Below are 15,076 nucleotides of genomic sequence, written 5' to 3'. Positions count from 1 at the left end.
TATATAAATAATGAGCACGTTTGAGGTAATTTAGTATTTATATATTGTTCAATCATTTTATTAGTATTCAAGCAAATAAATAAATGATATTTGAAGAAACATCGTAAGATCTGAGATATATGTATTGTAAATACTCTTTTTACCTGAGGTTATTTAATAACGAAAAATATTTAAATAAACATGAGAAGTTGTATGTTTGTTATGTTTTTTTATTTATCTTTATTAGTTGATTAGAAAGTCAGAATAGTAATTTGCGTATCCAGGATTCCATTTCCAACGAAACTAGATTTTGTTCTTGCAAAAAATGACTCGAACTGTATCATACTTCAATTCCGTTCTCATAAATACCAAAATTCTAAATCTACTTTTAGTATCGCAGTGATGGCGATTTATAATATTGTATGTTGGGATTTTTTGTGATCCTGGTTAACTCAAGCATTTTAAAATTGTAAATACAAACTTGTTGTGGTTGGTCGAGATATGTTCATAAATTATTTACCTTCGTATAAAAAACACAAATCGTCTGTATAAATTAAACAGGAGGTTTAGTAGTGTCAACCACACTAGATCCCTTGAGTTGTAAAATGAAATGGATACTAAAACATCTCCAACTTTATGTAGAATGAATACATTCATGTACAATGGAAGTGAAATATGGAAAATAAAATCATGAAAAAGCCTACGCATGGTTTGTTTACTGGTTTTTGTGATGTGATAAAATATGATATTCATTTGACGAAAAACTATATATGAAGGGTTTATATAGGCAATATCTATTGATGTATATACCATCATTGCTCTTGTGATGATTATGAAATGTTGATGACTCTGTATTTAATACTATTAATACTGAAATGGACCAACAAGAAATAAGCACTCCATATGACAATCCACAATTTGTATGCTGTTTTGATTGAAGGGAAAGGAGGAGGTCGTAGATAACATTATAATTACATCCAAATACTAAACAAACTGCTCCATGGAATTTAGGGAATGAAGCAATTGTTCACGAATTAATTATTAGCACAAAGTCAAATTGCTCAACCAAACGTTTCGAATAACAGATAACAACCACATCCCAGTTTCTCAAACTTTGGTTAGAGTTAAGCAACGATTCGATAATAATCAAATATATGCCACTAAAAACACAAGGACTTTCAAAGCAAAACTGGCACTCGAAATATATGCATCTGGCTAGTCATGTGTGAATTATGAAAACATTCAAACGCACATGTCTTATGTATGACACCTGCTTTTGCGCCTTTCTACTAATTCTTGTTTGCAGTAAACGATTCTATGGAGTCATGATATATAGTTTTAACAATCAGTCTTAGTAATTCGTTTTGTTGTGGGAGAAATATCTATGTGAATAGCGGGCGCTGAACTAGTGGGGCCCTGTGTGGTCTGACTCCTTCCTCTTACGCTTTCTGGCACTTTTTGGTCCTCGTCGCCTTTTCGTATTTGCGTCCGTCATATTGCTTCTTTCTAGGCTTATACGCATGCAGGCCATGTAGTAAATCCGAATTTCGTATTAAATGCGATCCTTCTCCAACTAAAATGTAGTGAATGTACAAGCCACGATACTGTCATCAGTGACAGGCAGATGTTATGTCCTACCTAAGACAATTGTAAAGGAATATCCTCACGTGTAAGAAGAATACAATGTTCTCAGCTACAAAACTCTATACAAAGAAACGAACAGAAGAAAGTTATTCTTATTCGGGTTATTAAACATAACAGAATGATCACGAACAGAAGTTATTTAAGACGATCACAATATGCATTTGAACATGAGTTGCAAATAAATGTTATTTGCACCAATCAAATGAGCTTTGAAGTTGAAGTTTCGTTTGAAATAAGACCATTATAGCAAATCAGAATCGAGTAAAATATGCACATATTGTATGTATTACCGGAAACATACTAATGCATTTTTTAGCATAAATGTGGTATGACAGACGTGTTAACAGCCTGTCAGAAAATGCCCCTATAGGTTATAATACATCAGCAGGTTGTTGGTACATTTCGAGAAAATATTTAGAATTCTTAATTTAGAATGTCTATTTATATATTGTTCCAGGAAACCGTTTTTCTGAGAAATAAAATCATAAATAAATCATAAAAGTGTTTTTTAGGAACTCTAACATTGATACAGTATACTCAATCAATTTTCCAATTGAGCAATAGAAAATTGGGGTTCAGTGTGTGTGAAAATATTTATCGTGACGGTACGCTAATCTCCCGCTCAAGACAACATCTATGCGAAGCAATTGTTCGACGGCGATTTTTTTATTGCTTTTAATTTTATTTTATTTGAATATAACCCGTATTTCATTGATGCAACTGTTTATGATATTGTTTGAAGTATGGATTTGGTTGTTTGATATCTCCTTTTGAAACAAGTACTTTGTTGTTTGCGACCCACATTGTGTTGTTTGCAACCCGTACTCTGTTGCATGAACGTTGCATTTAGAGCTTTGAGCCGGCATTTGGTGGTTTCTTTCAAGCAATCATTTTCGCTTTTACAATCAGTACATACTACACCATATCCATTTAGGTCATTCCGTGGTTCTTGGAAACTGTGACTAAATAGACTAAATAGTCCGGGTTCGTTCATCTAAACAGAACATTTCTTTTATAAGAATATTTGACTTTTTTCTACTCCGTACACTACCATGCTCAAACTGAAGGAACGCCTTCGTTCTCTTGTGATGACCCTTTTTCTTTTCCAAAGAAGCATTACTATGGTTTTGACCTATACGTAGGCTTTTTTAATGAAAAACATGTCCAACTCATAAACGGAAGAGCAGATCATCAAGATGATTGAGTTCATGTTTAACAATATCTTCATCGATTTTTGTGGTAAGATCTTCCAACAGGCTACTTAAATACCAATAGGAACAAACGTCGTCCCTCTTTTGACTAAGTTGTTTTTGTTTTCCACGAGACTGAATTTATAAAGGTGCTTAACAAATTTGATCGTGAAGTCCTTTCGAAGTCCTTCAATGTCACTTATATATTGAATATATTGTTGATGTGTTGTTTTTTGATAACATGAAATTTATTTGTATGTCCATCGAATATATGTAACGTGCAGCCTAACTTTGCACACGGTGGGTAAGTCTCTGATTCCTTGCAGAGATACTAGCTAACAAATGCCGATATATACATATAGCGTGTAACAGCAAACTCTACCTGAGTTAACAATAAAACTAACGAACGAACTAGTATTCACATGGACTGCTGTCCCGACACAGACTGTTTCGACTAGCATGTGAGCGTGAGTGCAAGCTCGACACCCAGTGACTTCACCTAACCCTAGTTCCAACTACTGAACTATATGGTAAGAGTAACATATCACATTGTTGGTGACAACTAATTTTATTTCTGTTTTCTGGGATACATACTGCCAGGTATTGACATACCTACTATTTATGTTCCCCTTTCTACAAATACGTGTCTTCTTCCTTGTTAATATCTATTTATAGCCAAGGTTAATTTTTAGGTCAACGCCTATCGTTGATCGTGTGAAACCTGAAGGTTAGAACGAGAAGTGAGAAATGTTTTATTTACGATCCTTTAATATATCGACATAGTCACACATTTCACAATCACACATCCTTTTCACAGCTACACACACCTCACAATCACACATCCTTCTCACCGTCACACACACCTCACAATCACACACCCTGCTCACAGTTGTACATACATCTCTCACAGTCACATCCGTCTCACAGCTACACAAATACCTAACAATCACATATCCTTCTCACAGCCACACACCTCACAATCACACATCCTTCTCACAGCAACACACACACATCTCTAACAGTCACATCCTTCTCACAGCTACACACACCTCTGACAATTACATCCATCTAATAGCCACGTACACCTCTCACAATCACATCATTTTTACATCCAGACACTCGCAATCATATCCTATATAGAAACCAGTACAATGAATAAGGATATTCTAATAACATTACATCGTGTTTGAAGGAATGTTGTTTATCTACTACTTTATCAGGAAACATGAAGTAAACACATGTAATTCGTCTAAAGAGGACGACAATGAGGAAGTGTAAAATCGCCAAGGACAATAAAACTGACTTGTATTCCACATCTCCATTACACTTCTTGTTCTAAATTAATGTTGCGTGTTATTGCAGGTAATACACGGCAGTCATGAAACTTTTTTTTTTCGTGCTGAAGAATGTTTAGCCTAAACTAGGGCAGCCGCAGATTGGCGGGCGAACTATTATCTTTCTGAATGATTATTTGCTTTGTTACACTGCTTTTATACTTATATAGGTATTGACATCATTCAAGTAGGATATACATATTATCAACAGAGTAGCCTTTCGACAGAAACGTTTGAACATTAACAGCAATATGGATTTATTGAAGATATGCTTTGGTAAGTAAGGTAACATCCTTGAGGTTGAAATTACTTTGTCATTAATATACAATATGTTTTGTCAGAACGTTGTTACTTTACCGTGTAGTGCTTAAAGCCCCATGCACACAGGAAGTTTAAATACCTCATGAAAAGTAATCGAGGGAAAAAGGACACCATTGGGTGGGTTAACGACTTCTATTCATAACCAAAACATCATACAGCGATATTCTTAGGGCGTCATTCGTAATCATTTATCATTTGAAATCAAGCACTGATTGCATGACTATGTAACTGCATTACCATTTATCTTTCCTGGGGAAAAGGTTGATAAGAATTGCGATATGACATTCAATAGTGTCCTTCATATTTTGCGACTTATTAAATTGTTGTTGAATAACTACCGAAGCACATAAATATATCAATTGTGATATATAAGTGCATTAATAAATAAACAGCTACCTCACAGTAAACAAATTCGTTTCTAAAATATTGTTTTTATCGTAAAATCTAATGCACGTATTTTTTCAGGTATTCTCCTTTTTATTGGATGTTTTAAGATGAACAGAGTACAAAGTTGGCTCCCCAATCGATATAAATCGAACAGAACGAATGTTACTGCAATAACAAACCCAACTCAATTGATCGGAACAGAAAACACCACATTGAGGGAAAATTGTACAGTCGGAAATATCTGTCGCTGTTACAGTCCTAAAGTCGGCGTTCTTGTCGCAGACTGCTCTTTCATGAATATCGATGCAATTCCCCAATTTAAGCCCACCGTTACAGAAATATATCTTCAGGGAAATCATCTCCAAAACTTTTCCAGTGAAGGAATTCCGGAAACTATTTCATATTTGGACCTATCTGGAAACCAGTTGGAAAATTTTCACGATTTTCCGTTTAAGGATATGAGACAATTACAATATTTAGATTTACGTGGTAACAAGCTTCGATATACTAACGCAATTTACCCCGAAAATATATTTGAGGGATTGACTCAATTAAGATACTTGAACATAAAACAGAATAACATTCATTATGTATCAAGAAACTTACATTTCCCAGTAAGCATTACAAAACTGAATATGCTTGAGACATTACTTTTAGATGGAGTGGATTTATCCGGATTTGACGGAAGGTTCTTGCAGATGACTAAGTTGAGGACCCTTGATTTATCTGGGAACAGCGGAGTATGTCACTTAGGAAGATTGAGGTTCGATTACTTTCAAAACATGTCAAATATCAAATATTTAGATATCTCCAGTTGCAATATTCATGGAATTGAAATTGGAACTTTTCGTGGATTGACACAACTTCATTTTCTAAATATTTCTTTCAACGAATGTCTGACATTTCGAGTACTTCCAAACGTTACACATGATTTACAATATACTCGTACTCGTATTTTAGACATTAGTGGTTTACATTGTACGTTTGGACCTAGTACAGTTATATACAGGAACGATATTATTCATTTGAAAAATACCAGCTTAACGGATTTATACCTAGAGAGCAATCGGTTATCTATGTTTGATATAGGCGCGATAGGAAAACTTCCTGAGTCATTGACTTTCTTATCAGTTAAAGACAATGATCTATCATATGGGCTATATTATATCGAGTTCGTGTCCTCGTTACCGAATATTGAAATAATACACGCAGAACATCAGGGAAATCCTCATAATTTGGAAGTTGGAAGTAGTGATTGTCATGATTGGCGTGCCCCACCGTCACGTGACTTGGTGACCTTCGGACAAACTACTGAATTGCTCAGTTGTAATAGAAATCCATTATTACATATAAAGAGCTCTAAAAACAAAGATACAATCACACAAATTAGGGTTCCACAATCACTTAGAGAATTGTACTACAGTAATAATGCAATGAATTTTGAAATCGGTCGGGTTCATTTCCGCGACAATAACGTCACAATAATGGATTTCAGTAATAATTTATTTCATTCATGGAAAGGACCTCTACTTAATCTTAAACACCTTAAACATGCTGATTTATCCAATAATTATTGTTCCTATATTTCTGATAACTTCTTAATGGATAAAAATAGATTAGAAACACTGCTAGTTCAGAACAATTTATTAGGATTGGTGCTATATAAAGATGTTAATGGTAAAATATTCAGGCACCTTATGAGTTTAAAAACTTTGGACCTATCTAGAAATCACATATACACCTTACCAGCCTTACTTCTCAAAAACCAACATGAACTTCAGATACTGAATTTGAGTAACAACGCATTGAATGAGTTAAGTCTCGATATATCACATATGAAACATCTTCAATATCTCGATATTACCCATAATCAACTTAGAGGAATCAAACAGGACCAACGAGACCAGATAGATAGTTTAAAGGACAACAATTTAACCATTAATTTGCAAGGGAATCGTATGGACTGCTCGTGTGAGGAACTCGATTTCCTTAAATGGTTAGGTCGAAAAAAAGATTTGTTTGAACATTTTCTAACATACAAATGTGCTTTCTCCAACGGAACAGAAATAACGTTTTCCAATTTTGATACAACCTTGTTGGAAATAAGTAAGTCGTGTGATAGTTATATAGGTATCATAGCAGTGTGTGCTTCAGTGATTCTGTTGTCGGTAACCTTTGTGATTTCTGGTATGATCTACCGCTACAGGTGGAAACTGCGTTATCTGTTTTACATGGCCAAGACCCAGTATCGCGGTTATAGACCCGTTGTTAATGCGGAAGACGATGATGACTACCTGTATGATGCATTTATATCATATTGTTCAGATGATTACATGTTCGTGGTAAAGGAGATGCTGATCCATTTGGAAGACAATCACGGGCTGCGACTTTGTCTGCACCAAAGAGACTTCATACCAGGGGAAGACATAGCCCAGAACATCACCAACGCTATCCACCAAAGCAGGAAAACTGTTATCATACTCTCCCGGAACTATCTTAATTCGTACTGGTGTATGTTCGAATTTAACATGGCTCGAATGGAGAGTATATATTCTAGGGGAGGCGACTCTGTCCTTTTATTGGTGTTCTATGAGGATATTCCGCCTCGAGATTTACCACTGTCGTTACTGGATATTATTGAGAGCAAAACCTATATCGAGTATCCCCGTGGTGACTTGCATGGTAATGTTGTGTTTTGGGACGAACTAGCAACATCCATTTCTTCACGTGCGACAACTACAGTATGATGTGTTTTATGAGGGTTATTTTTAATACATGCTCTTGTGAATGGTAACATTTCATAATATCAGACATGTTCTGTCCTCTTTTTGTAAAGATTTTTTTTTCAAACGCAATACCTTTCCGAAATGGCGGTCTCATGCACACGTGGTTGTATGTTACTCGTGTTAAAAAAGTCATAATTTAAACCGAGTTGAAATTTTCGACCGACGGTTTTAAGTTTTAAGTACACCATAATAACATATGGGTCTCTGTATTCTGTGTTGCTTGTATTAACTTGTAAAATTGTAACTTAGCGACATGCAAAAATCGTCAGCTGTGTTTAATTGAGATAAAATTACCTGAGGATGATTTTTAATTTTTGTTATAGTTCCTTCCCGTAAAAGTATACAGTAACACAAGGATTCCAAAAATGCAGATTGATGATAATTATTGGGAAGTTTTATGGTCGCCATAGTGATCGCACTGAGAAATATCCTACTTCTTTATGCGACATAAAGCTGAACGTGTTAGATGTTCGTTAGTTTGCCTGTTGGTGCCGTTGTGGTATTGTAGTGAAACGCTAGTTTTATATTGTCCGTCTGCTCTGGTAGTCAGGTCAGGGTTCAGAGTTCATTCTTTGTACATCGTGGAAAAATGCATCATGGGATATGTTTACGTGAAAGTCCAAAAGAAACAGACTTACGGATTTAGCAAGGCTTAGGTGACCAATGAGGTAACTTTAATACGGTTTAAACGTTTGAAATTTGATTAATTTTGTTGAAATATGTTTGTTTTGTGGCTCTAAAGACAAAATATGTGCTAAGGACAGGTTAATTTCTGTATTTTTCAGTTTTTTACCGCAGGTTGGGGCGCAAGCTAGGTGCAACCAAGAACCCCTACACTGTGTTTGTGATGATTGTGAACTATGGCTATAGGAACTGGGAACTTTGTATATGTAATAAAGGAACTCATTAAAGGCGTTTAGTTTGTATTTCTTTGGACTCACTCGACATCACAGTAAAAAACTCATGGCTGAAAACCCGGGAAAAAGAACCATCAAAATGACGGAAAAGGCACATCAGGCATTTGAGGACACAGTCGGCAAGTATAAACATAGACTGTTAAATTTATACAGAAATTTAGATTGTCTCATAACTGATATTGAGTATGAAAATATGAACTTGGATGAATTAAAATCCTTGGCATCAGACATTACCCAATCATATGAATCCTATGAACAAGTTTCAACCAAATTCAGTAAATATTTGGAAGAAAGTAGAACGGAACAAGGCCAGGAAGAATTATTATCTCATATGACAGCTGTGGAAACATTAAAATCCCAGTGTGACACGGTTTTGGACCAAATTCAATCATTTATTGACAAAATAAAACCAGTTCAAACTGTATCTGTGGTCGATAACATTTCACAGGGGTTTGTAGTCGAGGAAAATCCTCGGCATAGTGTAAGTGAATATAAAAACGGCGTTTCGGATATTATGTCAATAAAGTCGAAAACAAGTAAAACCTCAGTGCGTTCTAGCATAACTAACATCTCCAGGGTCAGTTCAGTATATATGAAACAACGAGCGAAATTGGAAGCGGCCAAAGTGAGGCTAAAATTTGTTGAGAAAGAGGCCGAATTGCAAAAATCCCTTCAGCTGTTAAAATCACAAAGAGAACTGGACGAGGCAGCAGCCGAGCTTAAGGCTATGGATGACGTTATTGACACTGGTAGCCCTATCAGACATTGTTCACAAGCACCGTCGGATGATGAGGAGTTACACAGGAAGTCTAGGACAGTTGAATTTGTGCAAAGTCAAGCCGAAAATTTGAACACCGGTTATGAAACATTCGACCCCTATTCACATAAAGTACCGTTAAACGTTGAGGCTCGAGAATTCACCCCAGGTCAGTGTGTAACTGGACTGAATGATTTGACCAAATTTATGCTAAAGAAAGACTTGCTTATGGGTAGACTCACTCAGTTTACTGATAAACCCGAGGAGTATCGTGTCTGGAAAATGTCATTCCTAAATGTTGTAAAGGAACTTGATGTAAGCCCTCAAGAACAATTAGACTTATTATCGAAATGGTTGGGGCCAGAATCTCGAAAACAGGCTGTAAGTCTACGTGCTGCAAACATACACGACCCACCCCAAGCCTTGTGTAAAATCTGGACTAGGCTCAGTGAGAAGTACGGCGCGCCCGAGCAAATTGAGTTATCTTTGAGGGAAAGGCTAAACAAATTCCCGAAATTAACGAACCGAGATGGTCAGAAATTGTTTGATCTTTCGAACATATTGGCGGAAATTCAGGCAGTAAAGGAAAACACGGCGTTCAGCTCGATAATGGCGTACTACGATTCGTCCAGCGGTATAAACCCAATTGTTTGCAAGTTACCCGTGTTCATACAAAACAAATGGACTGACTATGCGTGCAGATATCAAACCGAGCACAATGTTACATATCCGAAATTCAGTGTTTTCGAGAGGTTCATACAGGAAATGAGCTCGCGAATGAACAACCCGAGTTTCAATTACACCGATGGTACTGCGGTACCTAGCGTCAGCAAAGAACAACGTCGTACTGCGTCTACCGGAAGTAGGAATGCATACGTCTTTTCAAAGAAAACGGAAGTTAATAATGTGCCTACAGCATTTTTGTGCCCACTTCATGACAGTGCGAGAGAAGTGAAGCATTTGTTATCAGATTGCCACCTGTTTCTATCGAAATCCAAGGACGAAAAGAGGGAAATTCTTAAAACACGGCGTGTGCTTTAAGTGTTGTAAGGACAAACATTTGGCCAAGGACTGTACAGAAAAAGTAATCTGTACTGTGTGTAAAGGTTCATCGCATTGCACTATGTTTCATGATGACAAATATCAGCCCCGTCAGTCTCACGGCGAGGAAAGGACAAGTATCAGGGGAGACAATCGTAAGATAAATTCCAAGTGTACACAGTTGTGCGGTGAAACCGGTCCCTTCGTGGGGAAATCGTGTGCAAAAACGGTGTTAGTAAATATCTACAAGGACGGACAACTTAATAATGTGTTGCGTGCTTATGCCATTATAGATGAGCAGAGCAATCGGACATTGGCCAAAAGTGAGTTCTTCGATTATTTTGGAGATCATTCTACGGAAACCGGATACGTACTTTCATCATGTGCCGGTGAAATTCAGGTAACCGGGAGGCAAGGCAGCGGATACGTAATGGAATCATTGGACAAGGAATACTCATTAAAATTACCGTTGATTACAGAATGCAATCATATTCCGAATGTGAAACAGGAAATACCTACACCGGAAGTTGCACGACACTATAGTCACATGCAGGACATTGCTCATCTTATCCCAGAGTATGAAAACGATACGCCCATATTGCTTCTCGTTGGCAGAGATCTCATTTCGGCGCATCATGTGTTGGAACAGCGAACTGGACATGAACGTGAACCATATGCACAGAAATTAAAATTCGGTTGGGTAGTTGTAGGAGAATCGTGCCTAGGTCTCGTTCACAAACCTACGGTCATAACTGTGAGCAAAACGGTCGTTTTACCGGATGGCAGACCTACTCTCATGGATCCGTGTCCGAATTACTTCAAGGCTCAGTTTGAAAAATCCGATAAGTTGCCAATTGGAATGGACATATTTCAAAGAACAAAATTCGATGATATTCCTGGTTACTCGCAACAGGATAAGGAATTCATGCGTGTCATGGAAGGGGAGTTTATTAAGGACGAGTACGGTAATTGGAGTGCACCGTTACCGCTAAAAAAGGAACGACCTACTTTGTCAAACAATATGGATCAGGCAAGGCATCGCGCAGAAAATCTACGAAAGTCGTTACTGAAAAATCCTACTAAGCGCGAACAGTTTTGTGCGTTTATGCAAAACATTTTTGACAAGGAGCATGCAGAGGTAGCTCCCGAGTTACAAGACGGCGAGGAAGCATGGTATCTACCGATATTCGGGGTTTATCATCCCCAAAAACCCAACAAAATCCGAGTCGTGTTCGATTCGGCGGCAAAGTTTAATGGACATTCGCTTAACGACATTCTCATGACAGGTCCGGATCTCATAAACAATTTGGTTGGTGTGTTAATGAAATTCAGGAAGGAACGAATTGCGATTATGGCCGATGTTGAACAGATGTTCTTCAACTTCTATGTGCACAAGCGTGACAGAAACTTTCTACGTTTCTTATGGTTTCAAGATAATGATCCCACACAACCGCTAAGGGAATTTCGTATGTGCGTGCATGTGTTTGGCAACTCGTCTTCTCCGTGTATTGCCACACTTGGATTAAGGAAATCTGCTTGCGACCATATCGATTCTTCCGCGTGCGACGAGGTGTGTTGTTTCGTCAAAGAGAGCTTCTACGTTGACGATGGGTTGACCTCTGTATCTGACGAAGGTCACGCAGTGCAGTTGTTGAGAGACACTCAAGCTCGATTACGGCAAAACGGAAACATTCACTTGCACAAGTTCTCGTCGAACAGTGTTGATGTTTTAAAGCAGTTTCCAAAAGAGGATACCAGCGAAATTTGCGATATGGACTTCGATGATATCGTTCATAGGAGTCTCGGACTACGTTGGAAAGTCGGTTGTGATACGTTCACGTTTAGTGTTTCTGATGAGGTGAAACCGTTCACCAAACGAGGCGTACTTTCTACAATACATAGTGTATTCGACCCCCTCGGCTTTGTGGCACCAGTTATTCTCGGAGGCAGACTATTAATGCGAAATGTGTTATCGTCAAAGGATCTTGACTGGGATGACCCTTTACCTCCGGACTTGAACTCTGATTGGAAAAAATGGAGGTCTTCGCTTAAAGATCTGGAACAGTTAGAAATTTCGAGATGTTACTCCAATTCGTCATTGGAAAAGGCAATTCGTCGTGAACTACACGTATTCTCAGACGCGTCAAAGGATGCCATAGGCGCAGTAGCATACATGAAAATTTATGACGTACAGGAAAATGCTTCTGTTGGATACGTTCTTGGCAAATCGAAAGTAGCGCCTTCCCACGGACATACCATTCCAAGACTAGAACTATGCGCGGCTGTTCTTGCTACTGAACTCGGTTTATTTATATCCGAACACGTCGATGTTGTGTTTGACGCCACCTACTACTATACCGACAGTCAGGTAGTACTAGGGTATATATTTAACGACACGCGCCGTTTCTTCGTTTATGTTGCTAATCGGATTGACAAGATTCTGAAGTTATCTTCCAAACAGCAGTGGAGTTTCGTTTCTAGTGAATGTAACCCTGCCGATAGTGCGACTAGGCCAATGCGTGCGAAAGACGTTGGAAAGTCAGTGTGGTTGAACGGACCCGTTGACGTCATGAGTGATTTGCAAAGTTCGTATAGAGACCAAGTATTTCCGTTGATCGGTAACGACGACGGTGAAATAACGTTCGTCAACGAAACAAATGTCATGAAAACTCACGTTCGGAAGGACTTCGCTCTCGATCCTGACCGTTTCGCGAGATTTTCGTCATGGACTAGGTTGGTTAGTGCAATAACCTTACTGAAACAAGTCGCGCATCGTCATCACAACGGAACAGACAATCCAGACGTGTTGCGTTTTGCTAACGATTCAAAGAACCTCATACTGAAGGTTGTTCAACAAGAGTTTTATTCGATGGAAATCGACTGTTTGCAGAAAGGACTGCCGTTAAACAGGAACAATTCTTTGTTGAAATTGTCGCCGTTTCTAGACGACGAGGGGCTCCTGAGGATTGGTGGTAGGATTCAGAATAGTGACATTGACTTACCTGGAAAGGATCCGATCATTGTCCCAGCAAAACATCACGTGGCTACTCTAATCGTGAGACATTATCACGAGAAATCGGAACACCAAGGCCGACATATTACGGAGGGTAAAATACGTTCTTCTGGTTATTGGCTAGTGGGAGGAAAGCGATTAATTTCCTCTATTTTACATCACTGTGTCGTGTGCAGGAAACTCCGAGGAAAGTTTGTGGAACAAAAAATGTGTACTTTACCGCAGGATCGTTTGACACCATGTCCGCCTTTCACTTACATTGGATTGGATGCGTTTGGACCATGGAATGTGCGCGCGAGAAAAACTAGGGGAGGACAAGCTAACGCAAAACGTTGGGCTATAATATTCTGTTGCATGGTATCGAGAGGGATACATATTGAGGTCGTAGAGGAGATGAGCACATCTTCCTTCATTAACGCACTGCGGAGATTCATCGCGCTCAGAGGACCGGTAAAGCACATTAGGTCGGACAAAGGATCTAACTTCGTAGGAGCCGTTAAGGAACTTAACTTGAATGTTATTGACGTCGAGGACAAAGCCGTAAAAGACTTTCTTTCAGAGGAAAGCATCACATGGACTTTTAATCCTCCATATGCCTCCCATATGGGCGGATCTTGGGAACGGCTTATTGGTACCGTTAGAAGGATTCTGGACAACATGTTGCGTAATACTGACACTAAACACCTCACGCATGAAGTGCTTACGACTTTTCTAGCCGAAGCGTGTGCTATAGTGAACCAGCGACCACTGGTACCCGTATCTGACGACCCTGAAAACCCAGTGGTATTGTCGCCAAGTACTCTCATTACGCAAAAGACTGACGTTCCAAATGTAGATCTAACCTTGGTAGACTTCTCAGTGAAAGACATGTTTCGATCCCAATGGCGATGTGTTCAGGTATTGGCCCAGAAATTTTGGAACGCGTGGAGAAGAGACTATCTACAATCGCTACAAACGCGACAAAAGTGGAATCACGAACGTTCAAACTTGAAACAAGGTGACATTGTTTTGCTGAAGGATCATGACTCTCATCGTAATGACTGGCCAATGGGAATTGTTGAATGTGTTTTTCCTAGTCACGATGGTCTTGTTCGTAAAGTCAGAGTTAAGACAATTCGTAATGGACGATCGGTTTCGTATATCCGTCCTATTACTCAGTTAGTACTATTGATGGCAGAGTGAATTATTGTGTTGAACATTGACAGCGACAAGTGAATTTTATTGCTTAGAAACTTTAGTTTATTGTTATTCAGATAAGTTTTGATATTATATATTTTCATCGGGTTATAAATAATATGAATGTTTACAGGGTTTAAATGTAGTAGTGATTTAGCAATCAGGCGAGGAATGTAGTGAAACGCTAGTTTTATATTGTCCGTCTGCTCTGGTAGTCAGGTCAGGGTTCAGAGTTCATTCTTTGTACATCGTGGAAAAATGCATCATGGGATATGTTTACGTGAAAGTCCAAAGGAAACAGACTTACGGATTTAGCAAGGCTTAGGTGACCCATGAGGTAACTTTAATACGGTTTAAACGTTTGAAATTTGATTAATTTTGTTGAAATATGTTTGTTTTGTGGCTCTAAAGGCAAAATATGTGCTAAGGACAGGTTAATTTCTGTATTTTTCAGTTTTTTACCGCAGGTTGGGGCGCAAGCTAGGTGCAACCAAGAACCCCTACACTGTGTTTGTGATGATTGTGAACTAT

General features: G+C 38.4%; 2 protein-coding genes across 2 annotated transcripts; both read left to right on the top strand.

Annotated features, from left to right (window-relative positions):
- The first annotated feature begins 6,339 nt into the window (after positions 1–6,339).
- On the top strand, positions 6,340–10,356 carry LOC132554958 (uncharacterized). The gene is made up of 2 exons (XM_060219287.1): positions 6,340–7,563; positions 9,085–10,356. Exons 1-2 carry the CDS (start codon positions 6,340–6,342, stop codon positions 10,354–10,356), a joined length of 2,496 nt encoding a protein of 831 aa, XP_060075270.1.
- An 82-nt stretch (positions 10,357–10,438) lies between these two features.
- On the top strand, positions 10,439–14,551 carry LOC132554957 (uncharacterized). The gene has a single exon (XM_060219286.1). The coding sequence runs from the start codon at positions 10,439–10,441 to the stop codon at positions 14,549–14,551; it is 4,113 nt and encodes a 1,370-aa protein (XP_060075269.1).
- Positions 14,552–15,076: the final 525 nt, after the last annotated feature.

This window comes from Ylistrum balloti, unplaced genomic scaffold (assembly GCF_031769215.1).
Source record: "Ylistrum balloti isolate Yb309-2 unplaced genomic scaffold, AGI_CSIRO_Ybal_v1 Utg370450, whole genome shotgun sequence".
In the NCBI taxonomy this organism is placed as follows: domain Eukaryota; kingdom Metazoa; phylum Mollusca; class Bivalvia; order Pectinida; family Pectinidae; genus Ylistrum; species Ylistrum balloti.
This window is presented reverse-complemented; position numbering and strand designations above follow the sequence as displayed.